This window comes from Trichechus manatus, unplaced genomic scaffold (genome assembly GCF_000243295.1).
Source record: "Trichechus manatus latirostris isolate Lorelei unplaced genomic scaffold, TriManLat1.0 scaffold00162, whole genome shotgun sequence".
Lineage (NCBI taxonomy): Eukaryota > Metazoa > Chordata > Mammalia > Sirenia > Trichechidae > Trichechus > Trichechus manatus.
This window is the reverse complement of record NW_004444098.1, coordinates 5,151,794-5,168,464: the sequence shown is the minus strand read 5'-3', so window position 1 is coordinate 5,168,464 and position 16,671 is coordinate 5,151,794. Positions and strand designations below refer to the sequence as shown.

At 43.2% G+C, this 16,671-nt stretch overlaps 1 protein-coding gene across 1 annotated transcript in view; it reads right to left on the bottom strand.

Annotated features, from left to right (window-relative positions):
• Window positions 1–16,671, bottom strand: part of ARHGAP6 (Rho GTPase activating protein 6) — an 87,782-nt gene that overhangs the window by 17,744 nt on the left and 53,367 nt on the right. Inside the window, exon 9 of the mRNA XM_023740713.1 lies at window positions 259–356. Within this exon, the coding sequence (XP_023596481.1) occupies window positions 259–356 (98 nt within the window). The remainder of the gene's footprint in view (window positions 1–258; window positions 357–16,671) is intronic.

Here is a 16,671-nt window from a genome sequence, read left to right as displayed (position 1 = left end):
TCAAAAGCACCTAAACAGGCTACAGGAAGGGGGAGGGGACCCGAAAAAAAATCCCGTAAAATGGTTTCCAATGTGCTAAGTGGATCGGTAAGACTGAAGCACTTTCTGGTTAGGTGGACTGATCAGATTTGCAGAAAGCTGCCAAAATGTCATTTCAGGTCACCCTGCACGGAGTTATGCAGACCTTTCCAATTCTTTAGAGATGGAAATAGAAATCCCTAACACAGATTCAGAAGATAGAAAAACCGCAATACTCACGATGACTGGGAAGCCTTTCTTCTGAGTAAATAGTCCACAACATCGGGGTCAGTCTCTAAAAGGCTGATCAGCACTTCGTTCTGGAGATCCGGGGGGACCTAGAGGGGCCAAATGATGAGTCATGAATAACACCATTTTGGAAAAGGTACAATATGGTCCTTAGCAACTTCACAATAGCATAAAACTGAGCCATACGTGTCGTAAGAGAGCAGAGTGACTTGCTGGTTAAAACCAAACCTATACCAATGCATACAGCCAGTTTAATCCTAAGGACAAGCTGGATGATTACCAAATAGTCATATTCAATCCAAAATGCCACCCCTCCTATGCCTGGGGACACAGTCTAATTACTTGGATGCCTCTGGTGCTCAGATTAGATTTTCTTGACTTTGACTAAGCAAAATACAGTGGGTTAAGAGGTACAGTGTCCATAATCTATTGTCTAAATGCGGACACTTTCTAGAGTTCATAGTGGTAATTATGCCAAGACGACAGGCATACATTATGACTGTCCTGGGTAGTTCTCGAACATATGGTCAATCTGTTAAGAGACAGGCATTTGAGCCAGGCTGACTATGTTTGAATCCCAGCTCCACCACTTACTAGCTGTGGGATCTTTGACAAGGTACACAACTTTTCTTGGTCTCAGTGTCCTCATCCGTAAAATGGGGATAATAATAGTACTCATCACGAAGTGTTGCTGTGGTTATTAAACGAATTATTACGTGTTAAGAACTTAGAACAGTACCTGGCCTATAGTAAATACTCAAAGACAACAACAACAACACGTTGTCTACTACACTTGTGCATGCCACTTTAACATTCTGTGCTGCCTTAACTCCTTTCCTGGACCCTGGGCCATCCCCAATTAATAGTCCCTTGCTTCCTAATTCCATGAGGCATTCACTAGAGTTCTATAACTGAGCATCACATACTTCTCGAAGCCCAACCCACAGTGCATTACAAGAGGCCTCACAGCCCTGATTCAGGCAGGTGGAAATGTTTGATGAGAGACGACTGAACCCAACTCCATTTGGTTTTCTACTCTGTAGATGCTGGCATCCCAACCAAAGGAAACCCAAACTATCAGGGTTAAATAAAGTTTCAGTCTGATTCTCTCACACATGGGCTCAAAGAGAAGACTCTTAATGACCACAAGGGCAAGTCTTCTGAGAATAAGTGGTTGGTGGAAGAATTTTCCTCTTGCTTCTTGCAGAACTCAACTGCTACTGAGTTCTGAGAAGCTGGAAATAATTTTATTAATAAAAACAGGGATGAGAAAACTCTTTCCTTTTCTCATAAATCTGTTCCACCTACTTCATCCTGCATCTTCGTTAATGACATCGCCAAACCCTAGTCACACAAGCTCACAATCTCAGAATTGTATTCAAGCCTCTGTGTCCTTTCCCCTCCCCACTCAGAGCCAGGAGATCAACTTGATTTCACCTTCATGATGCATGTTATTTCTTTCCTCTCTCTTCCATTCCAACTGAATTACCCAAGTTCAGATCCTAATTACTCCTTTGTAATGGTCATCTGTTGGCCATCATAAGCCTCCATTTCTCTCTTCTTGTAACTGTTATACCCCAATTTGCCTTTGGAGAATCAACTGCTCCCTAACCCTTAGCTCAAGGGTAAAGCATGCAGCCTAGTCTAAGTCGATCCATGCCCCAGACCACTGTGGTTGCATGTGACTGTGAACAATAGGCATGTGGTTCCATTAGAGGCAATAGAAAGCCATGAGAATGCCCCTGAGACTTCTGAGAGAGAGGTACAGGTCCTGGGATCTTGTGACCATATGGGGCCCGAGGACTATGCCAACCATTGAGGAAGCAGTATCAAGAAACAGAGACAGAGAGAAAAGGGAGCTCTTGACATCGAGTCCTACATAAAGCTATGCCTGAAGTCATGTTCCTTCTTGGATTGTTCAGCTATGTGAACCCAAGAATTCCTTAAGCTAGACTGAGTTGAGTTTTTACTTTAAAGGAAAGATACATCCTTGATGGTCCTTTGATGCAACAGCTTGCTAACTTGTGTACTAGCTATCTTCTTCAACATGTGCATCAAATTTCTTCTCCACATGATTGTCAGAATGCTCTGCTCAAGACACACGCTCACTCAAAAACCTTCTTCTCCCACCAGACTTAATGGTCTGACTGAGACTGGAGGAACCCCAGAAGACATGGCCCCTGGACTCTCTGTTAACCCAGAACTAAAAACATTCCCAAAGCCAACTCTTCATACAGAGATTAGACTGGACTATGGGACATAAAATGATACTCGTAAAGAGAATGCTTCTCAGCTCAAGTAGATACATGAGACTAAATGGGCAGCTCCTGTCCGGAGGTGAGATGAGAAGGCAGAGGGTCAGGAGTTGGTTGAATGGACACGGGAAATCAGAGGTGGAAAGGAAGAGTGTGCTGCCACTTTATATGGATAGCAACCAGGGTCACATAACAATGTGTGTATAAATTTTTGTATGAGAAACTAACTTGAGCTGTAAACTTTCACCTAAAATACAATTAAAAAAAACAAAAACACAACCTTTTGATTCCTACAGCTGAGGCCCTCCACTTACTTGCTGTCTTTAATATATATTTCTAGTCTCCTCTCCTAGGGGGCATTCTCACACATCCTCTACTTTAGCACTGTTGTGCTTCTCATTTTTGGCCTTTTCCCATCCCTATTACTCTAATTCATCACCTAAACATTTGATGAGGAGCCCTGGTGGTGCTTATTGAGTGCCAGGCACTGGATGCTGAAGACTCAGCTACAAACCGGACCAGAACCCTTGTCCTCATGGAGATCACATGGAGAAAAACAAAGCAGAGAAGAGTGATGGAGAACGCTGCGGGGAGCTGAGGCCACAAAGAAACTGACATTTCACCAGAGAACCGAGGTTGGTGAAAGAGTTGGAGAAAATCATTCCAGACAGAAGGAAAAATAAAAACCAACTGTAAAAATCTTGATTCAGAATCAGCGAGGAGGTCAGTGAGGTTGGAAAAGCGTGAGGAAGGAGGCGAGCAGTAGAAACTGGGTCAGCAAGGAGGCCAGGGCCAGATGTTGTGGACTCTCATGGATCGTGTTAAGGGCATCTGCTCTCATTCTAAGTGGGACGGGGAGCCACTGGAGGTTTGAGCAGAGGACGGACAGGAACTGGCATCACTCTGGCTGTTGACTTGAGCACGGACAGCAGGGAAGCAAAGAGAGCAGACAGGAGCTGTTGAAATAATCCAGATGAGAGATGATGGAATGCTGAAGCAGGAGGGTGAGGTGATGAGAAATATTTGGATCCTGGAGATAGTGAAGATAAAGAAGATTGTGTTAGCATATTTATTGAATGGATGGATGGATGGATAGAGAAAGAGGAAGAAGAAGAAGAGGAAGGAGAAGTAGAAGGAGAGGGAGAAGTAGTAGTAGAAGAATTAGAAGAAAAAAAAAGATGACTTCAAAGTCTGGGGCCTAGGCAACTAGAAGGCTGGCTGGCACTGACTGGTATGGAGAAGCTGCAGGAGGAGAAGGCTGGGGGACAAGACTAGGAGTTTGGCTTTGACATATTAAGGTTCAGAGGCCTGTGAAACACCCATGTGAGGAAGATATCTAGTAGGCAGTTGCGTATGAGGGTCTGGAGTTCAGGGAAGAGGTCCGGGCTGGAGATAGAAATTTGGGAGACACACATAGATAGTATTTAAAGCTCTCTGACTGTATGCAATGGCCTGGGAATGAAAATGGAAAGAAAAGAGAAGAGGGCGGGACTTTTAGGTCAGGGCTGAGAGTTTCCATTCTTTTACTTTATAGACCAAATTCAACAGATCAAACGACTGATAATTTCTACTGTAATTTTTTCAAACATGACCCAATAGATACGTACTATTATATCAATTTCTTTTAAAGGTACTACCTAAGGGTTGAAAACAAGGAGAGAACTCACTGAAAAATGAGCAGTGAGGCAAAAACAATACAGTCCAAAAATGTATACCCGGACCTCTTTTAAAAAGAATCTTCCATAAGCAAATTTGGAAATGTACATACAGTTTCCTCTAGTTATTTCAGTTTAAACTTGCTATGTGTAAACTCATTGCCCTCGAGTCGATTCTGACTCACAGCGACTGTATAGGACAGAGTAGAACTGCCCCATAGGGTTTCCAAGCAGCAGCTGGTGGATTCAAATTGCTGACCTTTTGGTTAGCAGCTGAACGCTTAACCACTGCGCCACCAGTGCCCCTTGCTATGATTAGACATGTAATAAAAACTTCTGTTCCAAGCATTAATCCATTCCCACTAACAAATAAACAACGGAAAACATATGTCTTTTGGAGTGGAGCAAGCATCATAATATTAATTCTTGAAGGGTAGATGGATATGTCTGAGATAAATTATCCATTTGGATGCATTATGAGAACAGTTTAGAGGATGTACCATTATTGTAAAAATAACTGTACATTCATTTTGTTAAAATATTCTATAGTTCCAAAAAGTTTTTACTCACTCAACTAGCCTTAACTCCCAATAATTATTGAGATCTAGTCCCTGCAGAAATTCATGCATGATTCAGAAGAGGATGTGGAACCAGGGATATCATTGCTGATGTCAGATGGATCCTGGCTGAAAGCAGAGAATACCAGAAAGATGTTTACCTGTGTTTTATTGACTATGCTAAGGCATTCGACTGTGTGGATCATAACAAATTATGGATAACACTGCGAAGAATGGGAATTCCAGAACACTTAATTGCGCTCATGCAGAACCTGTGCATAGACCAAGAGACAGTCGTTTGAACAGAACAAGGGGATACTGCATGGTTTAAAGTCAGGAAAGGTGTGTGTCAGGGTTGTATCCTTTCACCATACTTATTCAGTTTGTATGCTGATTGAGAGGCTGGACTATATGAAGAAGAATGGGGCATCAGGATTGGAGGAAGACTCATTAATAACCTGCGTTATGCAGATGACACAACCTTGCTTGCTGTAAGTGAAGAGGACTTGAAGCACTTACTGATGAAGATCAAAAACTATAGCCTTCAGTATGGATTACATCCTCAACATAAAGGGAAAAACAAAAAACAAAAAACAAAACCTCACAACTGGACCAATAAGCAACATCATGATAAATCGAGAAAATACTGAAGTTGTCAAGGATTTCAGTTTACTTGGATCCACAATCAACGCCCATGGAAGCAGTAGTCAAGAAATCCAAAGATGCACTGCACTGGGCAAATCTGCTGCAAAAGATCTCTTTCAAGTGTTGAAAGGCAAAGATGTCACCTTGAAGACTATAGTGCACCTGACCCAAGCCATGGTGATTTCAATTGCTTCCTATGCATATGAAAGTTGGACGATGAATGAAGAAGGCCAAAGAATTGACGCCTTTGAATTGTGGTGTTGGACTGAGTATTGCATATGCCATGGACTGCCAAAAGAATGAATGAATCTGTCTTGGAAGAAGTAAAGCCAGAATGCTCCTTAGAAGCAAGGATGGTGAGACTACATTTCACATACTTTGGACATGTTGTCAGGAGGGATCAGTCCCTGGAGAAGGACATCATGCTTTGTAAAGTCAGCGAAAAAGAGGAAGCCCCTCAACGAGATGGACTGACACAGTGGCTGCAACAATGGGCTCAAGCATAACAACGATTGTGAGGATGGTGTAGGACCGGGCAGTGTTTTGTTCTGTTGTACGTAGCGTTGCTAGTCGGAACAGACTCGATGTCACCTAACAACAACAACAAGTCCCTGGGCAGTGCAAATGGTTAAGCACTGCACTACTAACTGAAAGTTTGGCGGTTTGAACACGTTCAGGGGCTCCTTGGAAGAAAGGCCAGGCTATCTGCTTCTGAAAGTTCGCAGCCTTGAAAATCTTAGGGAACACAGTTCTACTCTGAAACACGTGAGGTAGCCGTGAGTCAGACTGACTCTACAGTAACTGGTTTAAGGTCCCTGCGTGGTGCAAGTGTTTTGTGATTGCTAACCTAAAAGCTGGTGTTCAAACCCATGAAGAAAGGCCTGGTGATCTGTTTCCGTAAAGATTGCAGCCAAGAAAACCCTATGGAGCAATGCTACTCTGTAACACGTGGGATGTCCATGAATTGACATCGACTTGACAACAACATGTTCTTTGTGTTAGTTTTAATTTTATGGAGCATATGTGACTCTTACTTGTTCACAAATGAAAAAAACAGAAAGGTCAGGGCTATAAATCGATCTATAGTTTCTTCTTACAAGACTCATGATACTGTTTTGGTTTGGAGACCCTATTTACAAATAAATAAAAAGACACTGTTAAAAAATGGGGATCCATGTATTTCAGGAAGGGGAGATAAGATGATGTTCCTACGTATTATGCAAGACTAGTTACGGTGTACGTAATTAATTAATTTGATCAATCCATGCATACCCCATCTTGTTACAAAATGATTTAAAGCAGCCTCAAAATTCATAATACTAAAACTATGTCCTTTTTTTAAAAAAAAAATAAAGCAATAATGGTCCAGAAAATTGGGGCCAGTGGGAAAAAGAGGGCAGGGAGTGAGAAAGGATGCCTGGAACTGACTTGTAATGCTCACCCAACAGCATCCAGTGCCGCTGTCCGTCCAGTTGTCCGATTCCTTCCTCTACTCTTTGTCTATAGTTGCAGATCTTATTTCCTATCATTTAATAAAAATTTCAACCTACCCGCTCAGTTCAATTGGATGAGCATTCATTTTCTATCAACTTAAGATACTTAGCAGAGAAACAAAAGTCAAATGAAGCAACTGATAGGAAACAACAGTTTAAAGTAAAAAAGAAATATCCAGGCCGATCCCTCACGTACGGCCAAAATTAAGAAGTGGGATGCTGTCGAAAGAATAAGCGTGGGCAGCCCCAAGGTCCAGCTTCGGCTCTGCTGCTTATAATTAATGTAAACTTGGACACACCACCTGCCTTCCTTAGGATTTAGCTCCTGTAGCTAAAAATCCGGACATATCCTACTCGTCTCATTTCCTCTGTGGGGGTTTTATAGGGATCAGAGGGTGACTGGGTGGCACAAATGGTTAAGTACTTGACTACTAGCTGAAAGACTGGTGGTTCAAACTCACCCAGAGGCGCCTGGGAAGACAGGCCTGGTGATCTGCTTCCGAAAGGTCACAACCTTGAAAACCCTATGGAGCATTTCGACTCTGCACACATAGGGTTGTCGGAATCGACTTGATGGCAGTAACAACAATGCGGATCAAAAGGACTAAAAGATTTGAAAGTACCTCACCAATTGCAATGAGGGCTAGTAATAAAAAGGTTTGTTAGAAATAGATGAAATAATTAACAAATTTAAAACGTAAAAGAAACAGTAAGAGCAGATAACATGGAGATGGCCACCATTTGCTCTTGGATGCTTTTTCTTGACTAACAGTCATCTATCGCTGTCTCTTAACCTGTATAGTGGAGTAAAGCTTCACTCTCTCTTCTGCTTAACACTTTTAGTAGGCAACTAAGTTATGAGGTTTCCTCTCGATACATCTCTGCTCCCAACCTCCCTCTGAATTTCCAGAGTTACAGCCTGTGACCTCTCAGTCACTCAAGTGCAATGGTCTTGAAGCCAGGCTGCATGTAGACTCCCCCTTCCAGTTCCTTCTCTTCCCCTAGACCTTGTGTTTTCCTGCTGGTCACATTATTGGAAGGTAAGTTGAAGGTAAGGTCCCTGAGGGAAGAAATTATCTGCCTTGTCCACCTGGAACAGATGCAGGCTCCTAATGCTGTAGTTCTCCATTAGCTAGCCTCCCTCACAGTGAGGACAAGGCCATGGGTGTCATTCCTGGCCAAGGTACCCTGAGGGGGTTCAGGTAGAAGCTTCTGGAAAAGCTTACAGATTTGCCCTTTCTGATTTTCCTCCATATTGAAAAGAGATGCATGAGAGGAAACGTCTCTTTGTCAATATGTGATGATGGTTGCAAGAGATGCCACCAACTGCTGCAGTCATCTTACAGCTGAAGATGGCAGAGCAAAGAGAGTAAAAGTATCCCAGAGCTGCTAAAGCCTCTGAGGCTCTTCTTCTTATGTGAGGTAATAGATCCTGATGGGTGAAGCCACCTGTAGTTGATTATTCTCTTCCTTGCAGCCCAATGCATCCTAACTGATGACTCTTCTTCTTCTTCTTCTTACTTTGTCTTCTGACTCTTTTCTCTTTGGAAGTTTCTCTGTGCATATCCATGACCCTTACTCACTTATTCACTCACCCACTCAATCAATTTTATGCTCTTGAGAACACAGGTCAGGGTGGTGCTTTCAACCCAATAGGATATTTAATAAATGTTGCTGGAATGGCTAAAAATAAAAAATGACCCAGGAGTATTGTTCTTCACGATGGTTACAATATCTTAGTTCAGACGTCTCTCTCTCTCTCTACCTGTGTTATCAATGTCATCTTGTCGCAAGATCTTGCTCTTCATTTCTAGAGTTTGAAAATAAATTTCCTTTCCCCACTGAAGATCATCAGAATTTTTCTAACAAGTTCTTAAACGACTGTTCCCGTCAATACAAACCCACTGCCGTTGAATCGATTCCGACTCATGGCGACCCTATAGGACAGAGTAGAACTGCCCTATAGGGTTTCCAAGTTTGCAATCGTTATAGAAGCAGACAGCCACATCTCTCTCTTGTGGAGCGGCTGGTGGGTTCAAACCGCTGACTTCTTGGTTAGCAGCCGAGTGCTTAACCACTGTGCCACCAAGGCTCTGTCATCAATACAAAAACCCTAAAAATGAAAAGTATGGCTCAGATGATTAAACTTTTTTTTTATTTTTGGCTTCGGAAATTTTTTTGTATCACAAATGGAAACTAAGGGGCACTACAGTGAAAAACATGAAGGTTTTTTTTTTTTTTTTAAGTCAGTCAATTCTGCAGGCTAAAATTAAGACACAAAATGCAGCCAAAAGACCATCTTCACTTGAAGTTTATTGTTTCACATCGAAATCTCTACTGGGTTTTAGTCAGCTATTCAGTAATTTTAGATATTTTCTAAGGGTACCATTTATGGATGTGTTTATCTGGAGCTTCAACTCCTTAGATTTTAATGTGTTCCTTCATAGCATAACGCTATTCCAAAAATCAAAAGAACTTTGGCCTCTCCCGCTTCTGAGAATAAAATGCAAACAGCGCACATATGAAGGAATAAAAGTGTCACAGTTAAAATCTACCCTTTCAAATTAAAACAGAAACCTTGAATGATTGCCTAGGGTATAACTGCTGTGATGTAGTTATTCCATAAACCACAGAGAGGGGAAAATGGTGCGAGCTTTCTCCACTTACTAGGTCGCCATAGCAAACCATGAAGGGCTTCTAGAAGAGCGATTCCCAGGACCCAGCCCTTCTGCCCGTGCCACGGGGTTTAGGCACCAATCCACCACTTCGCACTTGACCAAGAATCCTGCTTTGGTATTTAAAATGCTAACACTCCCTAACATGAGTAAATATCACTGGAAGTCATGATGACATTTCTTAGTGAACAAACACACGGAAAGAAATCGCTTTTGCTCTGTATGGGAGCAAAAGCTACAACCCGAGCAGGCCCAGCCGAGAACCTTCTGTGCTGCTCTGTTGTGGTGGGTTAGGAAGGCCGGGGTGCACTTGGAGGGTTGAGAAGCATTAAATTAGACAAATATTTCTCAAGTGCCTGATACTTGCCAGGAAGTGTCTTTGGCAATTGAGGAGAAGACCCTAGGCCTCATGGAGCTCCATGGGGGATGACGCAGGTAAGAAGGACACAGAAAAATGAGCAGACTTTGCTTCATAGCAACAGGTTAAAGGAAATGGAAACAGCCCAGGCGGCATATGCTTCTGCTCCCCGCCACCTGTGTGTGACACCAACAGTCCCTATATCCTTTCATGGCACAAAGGGACAATGTGAGCTGGCCTCAGCAGGGACACATCTTGCCTCCTGCAGCCACCTGCTGGCTTCAGCATCAACCAGGCTGGAACTCCGATTAGTCCAGAGGGACTGTGCTGTTAAAGGTCTCCTTCGCTCCTCATTTTCAGACTGGCTAACATAAATGTTCTCTTTCTTTCTCCCTAAATAGACCCCTTATCTCAGATGCCACATCAAAGAGCCTCTTCTTCTGCGTAGGGAGGCATCATGCTGTCGGAATAATTCACTTAGTAGCTGCCTGATAGGCAAAAGGACTTGGCTTGCTTGTTGTCGCTGTCAAGTCGGCTCTGACTCATGGTGAACGGTTGCCTGGTCCTGCGCTATCTTCACAATTGTTGATGTATTTGGGACCACTGTTATAGCCACTATGTATTTTGAGTGACTTCCAACCTAGGGGGCTCATCGTCCGGCACTATATAGGACAATGTTCTGTTGTGATCCATAGAGTTTTCATTTTGCTAATTTTTGGAAGTAGATCACAATGCCTTTCTTCCTAGCCTATCTTAGTCTGGAAGCTCCGCTGAAACCTGTCCACCCTGGGTGACCCTCCTGGTATGTGAGATACCAGTGGCATAGCTTCCAGCATCACAGCAATAAGCTAGCCACCACCGTACGACACACTGACAGATGCATGGTGAGAATTTGGCTTACTCCTTACAAAATGGTGGAGAAAAGGAATTAGCCAGTGATGTTCCTAATGACCAGCCCAAGGCCTCGCACATAAGTAGTGGTTACTTTCACGACAGAAAAAAGGAAATGGAAATCATATCTAATTATCTGGATATGTCGGTAGGGGGTGGTTTTCCTGTTTGATGGCCTGGATCATGCTTGACTCCTTTTGATTTTGCATGCAAAAGAGGTTTTAAGAAAATGCAATTTGCATCGGAGAATGAAGAAAACACCAAGCAAAGTTTGGCTTCCGAGCTTGGAATCCTCATCCCAGCCTCTGACCCTTGCTCCCAGTCATTCTCAGTTGAATTTCCCACGTGCACTGTGCTGGTCCCCAGCTCAGGCTGACGACCCAGCGGGTGGGAACACGCTGGCTTTCCCATGTCTCCTGCTCACAGCCCAGCTTGTCATCAGCCCTCAAGGGTGGTGCCTTCTCCTCCTCTCCCCTCTCAGAACAACAAGCCCTAGTAGGGATCATCTCATGTTGGCTCCTAGGATGAGATGATGGTTTTCTCCACTCTGCTTCAAAGCTCATATTAATCCCAAGAGCACTATGAGTTTTTTCTAGGGTGCTAACTTCAGTTACAGAAGGAACAGCTTCCAGAACAATTAGCTGTGTCAGTGATTGAGTGGGTGATGCATTCTGCTTGCAATAACAGTGACCGTGTCTGTATATGCTTGCTTCTGATGTTTTAGTTCCTGTGTTCCCGGAAAGTACCACTTTATGCCATGCAGCTTATAAATGATTGTTGATATCAGAATTGGAGGGGTATGATTTAAAGGTAAGGAAATTTAAGGCACTGAACCCAAACCAATCAACCAACCAACCACACAGAAACAAAACCCACATTTTTTTCCCAGTAGTAAAAGGTTGCAGGAATTATTCAACAAATTATTACTGAGTACCTACCACAAACTGAGTTCTGTTCTAGCTTTTTTGGATATGCCAGTGAACAAAACAAAAATCCCTGCCCTCATCAAGTTTGCATCCTCTTAGGTTTCAATAAGTGTAATAAATAAGTACATTACATAGTGAGTTATACCCATTGCTGTTGAGTCAATTCTGACTCATAGCGACCCTAGAGGACAGAGTAGAACTGCCCCATAGGGTTTCCAAGGAGCGCCTGGTGGATTTGAACTGCCGACCTTTTGGTTAGCAGCGGTAACACTTAACCACTACGCCACCAGGGTTTCCATATAGTGAGTTAGAAGGTAATTTAAAAAAAAAAATTGCCATCAAGTAGACTCCAACTTGTCGTGACCCCATGTGTGTCAGAGTAGAAACGTGCTCCATAGGGTTTGCAATGGCTGGGTTTTTTTTTTTTTTTTGAAGTAGATCACCAGGCCTTTCTTCCATGGGACCTCTGGGAGGACTTGAACCTCCAACCTCTCGGATAGCAGCTGAGTACGTTAACAGTTTGCATCACCCAGGGGCTCCAAAAGGTGATACGCACTATGGAAAATAGAAAAAGAGCGGAGGGAGAAGTAGAAGTATACATGTGCAGGCACAGGTCACCATCTCATATAGCGAGGTCAGAGGAGCCTTCATTGCCAAGGGGAGACCTGAGCCTGTTTTGATGGTGCTATATTTCAGGCACATTAGCAAGTTACTATAATAGCAGCTCTCTCTCTCTGTTTTTTTTTTTTTTTGGAGTGCCTAGTATATTCCACTACCACCTGTCTGTCAGTCTGCTGTAGCACTGTGGTAGCTTCCGTGTTGCTGTGATGCTGGAAGCTATACCACTGGTATTTCAAATACCAGCAGGGTCACATGGTGGACAGGTTTCAGCAGAGCTTCTACACTAAGGCAGACGAGGAAGAAAGGCTTGGCAATCTACTTCTGAAAATCAGCCAGTGAAAATCCTATGGATCACAACAGAACACTGTCCAACACGCTTGCTTTGGATACCTCATTAAGAGGGATCAATTGCTGGAGCAGGACATGATGTTTGGTGAACTAGATGGACAGCAAGGGCGAGGGAGACACTTGGTGAGATGGATTGGCACAATAACCACAACATGGACTTGAAGATGCTGATGATCATGAGGATGATGTAGGACTGGGCAACGTTTTGTTCTGTTGTACATAAGGTCATCGCCATGAGTTGGAGTTGACTGGATGACAGCTAACAACAACGATATATGCCAATTCCTGTCCTACGTGTCTTAGGATGTTATTTCTAATTCTTAAAATGGTCCTGCAAAGTAGGTAGCCTCATCTCATTTGTTCACAAGAGGAAAATGAAGGCTTAGGGAAGTTAAGCCCAGGGCCCAAGATCACACAGCAATTCAATGGCTTAGTAGAGATTTGAATCTGGTAGTTCACTTCATTGCAAAGCTGATGGACTTTCCACCATACCGGTGTGCTTAGGACATTACCTACATCAACACCCCCTGGAGGTATTCATTAGGAAGTGCAGATGCCTGGGTCCCATCCCAGTGCTACTGAATCAGATTCTCGGGCGTGTAGCCCAGGAATCTGAATGTCTAAGTTTCCTTGTAACTCTGTTGCACACTCAAGTTACCACTGTTATCATTTGCTTCTTGCGTTCTTTGGGAGAGTGATCATGATGGTTGTTATGACATATTTCCAGCTCTTGCATTGCCAAATCAGTGCCTGAAAAGTAAACAACCAATGCAGAAAACTATATCTTAGCCAGACTCTTGAACCGGTGTCAGCCCCTGAATCCAGATGCCTCTTCTGGATTATGGCCCAAAGACACGTTCTTTTCCATCCTTTCCCACTAACTCAGATACTGGCAACTTGGGAGAAGCATTCTCAGCGTCGGGAAATGAACGACATCAGGACAGTCAGAACCAACGTGGGTTACTACATCCCCTCCATCAATTCTTATGTTAAGTTGCCGCTTCCAGGGTGCATTCTGTCTTCAAGGAAAAGTTCACAATCAACTTCTCTAGCACGTCTTCCTTCCCAACACCAATGGGCAGTGATGCTCCCCTTTCCAAGCTCATAAATCCTTCCAAGGACTGTGACGTTCCACAGTTGTTAACTACTTTTAACCATCAGGTCCTGTCTAGCTTCATCCTTCCTTGTTTGAAAATACCATCATACTTCTGGAAGCTTCTTTAAAAAGCAGAAACAAACACCAACTATATACATGATGAAATGCTTGTTCATCCACACAGGTCAGTTCTGCCAACCAACCACTAGCCTTGGTATAAACAAGTCGATTTTGAAATGTCAACTATGCCGAGAGAAACTAAGAATTCTTCTGTGCTTTCTGGAATAAAAGAGGGGAAGCCTGTACTAGGACAGAGAACCATGCAGTTTTTCGACCTAGAAGTGCTCTTGGACATCATTCATTCGAACCTAGTCCTATTATACTAAAGAAATAGAAATCTAAGGAGATGAGGTCACGTAGCTAATGCACAGCAGAAGTAGGACTAAAACAAAGTTTTCTAGTTTCCGAGCTAGTATCCTTCTACTTACTGATCCAGGCTTGGAATCTTTGATCTGCCTCCCTTCCCACATCACTGTCCTCTTTCTCAATATACAATTCCCATAATCAGTCCAAGGAGATTAGGAATGCTTCTGTGAAAGGCTAAATTACTCTAAAAAAGTTACCTTTAATTCCTCCATGCCCAAACCTTTTCATACGTTTAAGGAGTAAGAACTGGTAAGATGGAAATCATATGAAACAGAATTACCATGGAGTCAGTCATTAATTCCAATACTATTTCTTTTGCTCCTACCATGTGCCAGACACAGGAGTCATGCAGTCAAGAAAAAAGACGGGAACAGACCAAAATTCATCCTGGAGTTTACATTCTAGTGGGGAGACATTAGTAGCCTGTATTAGTGGTGAGTGATAAGGAGGGAAATACAGCAGGGAAAGGGGATAGGGAGTGTGGATGCGTGTGAGGTTTGTGATTTCAGAGAAGGTGGCCAGGCAAGGCCTCGCAGAGAAGCGAAGACCACAAATGGGGAACACGAATATGAGCTACTACCCAAGACGCTGTCGACATCAATCCCTACAACGAACTGCAAACCAAGATCGGATTTGGAAAATGGTGGAGAAGGCAGAATACTATCTGCAGCCTGTCAGCAGAGGCTCGCGTGTTGCTAGGGTGCTGAACCGGTTTCAACAGAGCTTCCAGACCAAGATGGACTAGGAACAAAGGCCTGGTGGTCTAGTTCCAAAAATTAGCCAGTGAAAACCCTATGGATCACAACGGTAGGATCCACAACCAGTCATGGGGATGGTGCAGAACTGGGCAGTGTTTTGCTCTGCTGTGCATGGGGCCACCCTGAGTCAGGGCTGACTCAATGGCAACTAACGGCAAAAGCTGCTGTCCTTAGTAATCCCGGAAGTAGGGAACAGGAAACAGAGGACTGCCACAATCCAAATGGCGGCAGCTGTACTTTCCCACATCACAAAAACAGACTAGGAAGTGTTTTGTCAGTATCTGAGAGGAAAATAAATAAATGCCTGATGGTTTGTGGAAGGACAGATATGCAGGAGAACTTTGCTTAGAATACAGAATTTAGAGAATAGAATTAGGATCAAAGAGAGGTGCTTATTTTATTTTGTTAGAACAAAACGCCAGAGAGCATGAAATGATGCCAAGACTACTTGGCAAGATGATACATGACTTAAAATGTGAGGAAAATGTTGAGAAGTTCAGACACTTGGTTCATCCAAACATGTAATTAATTATGAGGATTTTGGCTGAAGTGTGAAATGTACACAGCGTCAGTGCACCATCTTTGAGAGCTTACTGTGTGCAACACAGAGAGTGCTTCAGAGACACGGTCGCTTTACCTCAGTGAACTTGTCACTGTGGTAACTCCATGTTCTCTTTCTCCTGGGCACCCAGCCAGAACACATTTCCCAGCCTCCCTTGCAGTTAGCGGTGGCTTCTTGGTGAGCTGTGGCCAATGGGATTTGAGAAGATGGGATGGATACCCCTTCTAGCCTTGGCCCATAAAATCCTAGCGGATGGCAGAGCCTCAAGGTGCAAGGAGCTAGGATGCCTCAATCCCCACCTGGAAGGCTGTCCACCAAACATCAAATTAAACTTTCTGCCTGCGAGATATTTACGTGTCTTGTGTTGAAGCACTGAGATTTGGGGCAGCTTGCATTGCCTAACCAATATACTTATTAATAAACATGCATATAGAATTTGACAGTTTGCAGAATGCTTTCAGATATCAACAGACTCTGGTAACCACCCTGAGAATTAGGCCATATTTTTATTTCTCCCATTTCACAGAAACTGAAATTGATACTGAGTGCTGAATTTCTTGTTCACGATCACATAGGTAAGACACAGAGGGCAAGGATTCTGAATCACTGACTCTCACATTTACAAAACCTAATTGGTATATGACAAGCTTGGAAACGAATCTAATGCATGGCGCTTGATAAATATAGACAAAACATAAAGGGGATCGAAAATGGGGAACTAGCACGCTTCACTGAAGAAGTCACAAAAGGCTTGAGTGGAGTAGGAGTGGAGGAGGTAGGATTTATGGCGAGGGTTTGCAAACTGACAACAGATATGAGAGAAGGAACATGGGGAAAGTTGCTGTAAATTCTGACATGCAATTTGAGTGGTGAACAGAAATAGAAAAGAGTTGGCATCTGTTCTAATGATTCAAGGGAAGTTGGAGCAAGTAATGCAGTTTTATGAAGGAAAACAGGAACTGGTAATTCAATACAAATCAAAAAAATATTTATTGAATGACTGCCAGATGGAGGGCCTTCCAAAAGTGTACAGAGGATACAGAGAGGAGATAACAAGGGCACAGCCCTTATTTTAAATGAGTTTGTAATCTACCAGGGGAATTAGTCATAAATTACCGTAACACAATGATGAATAAGA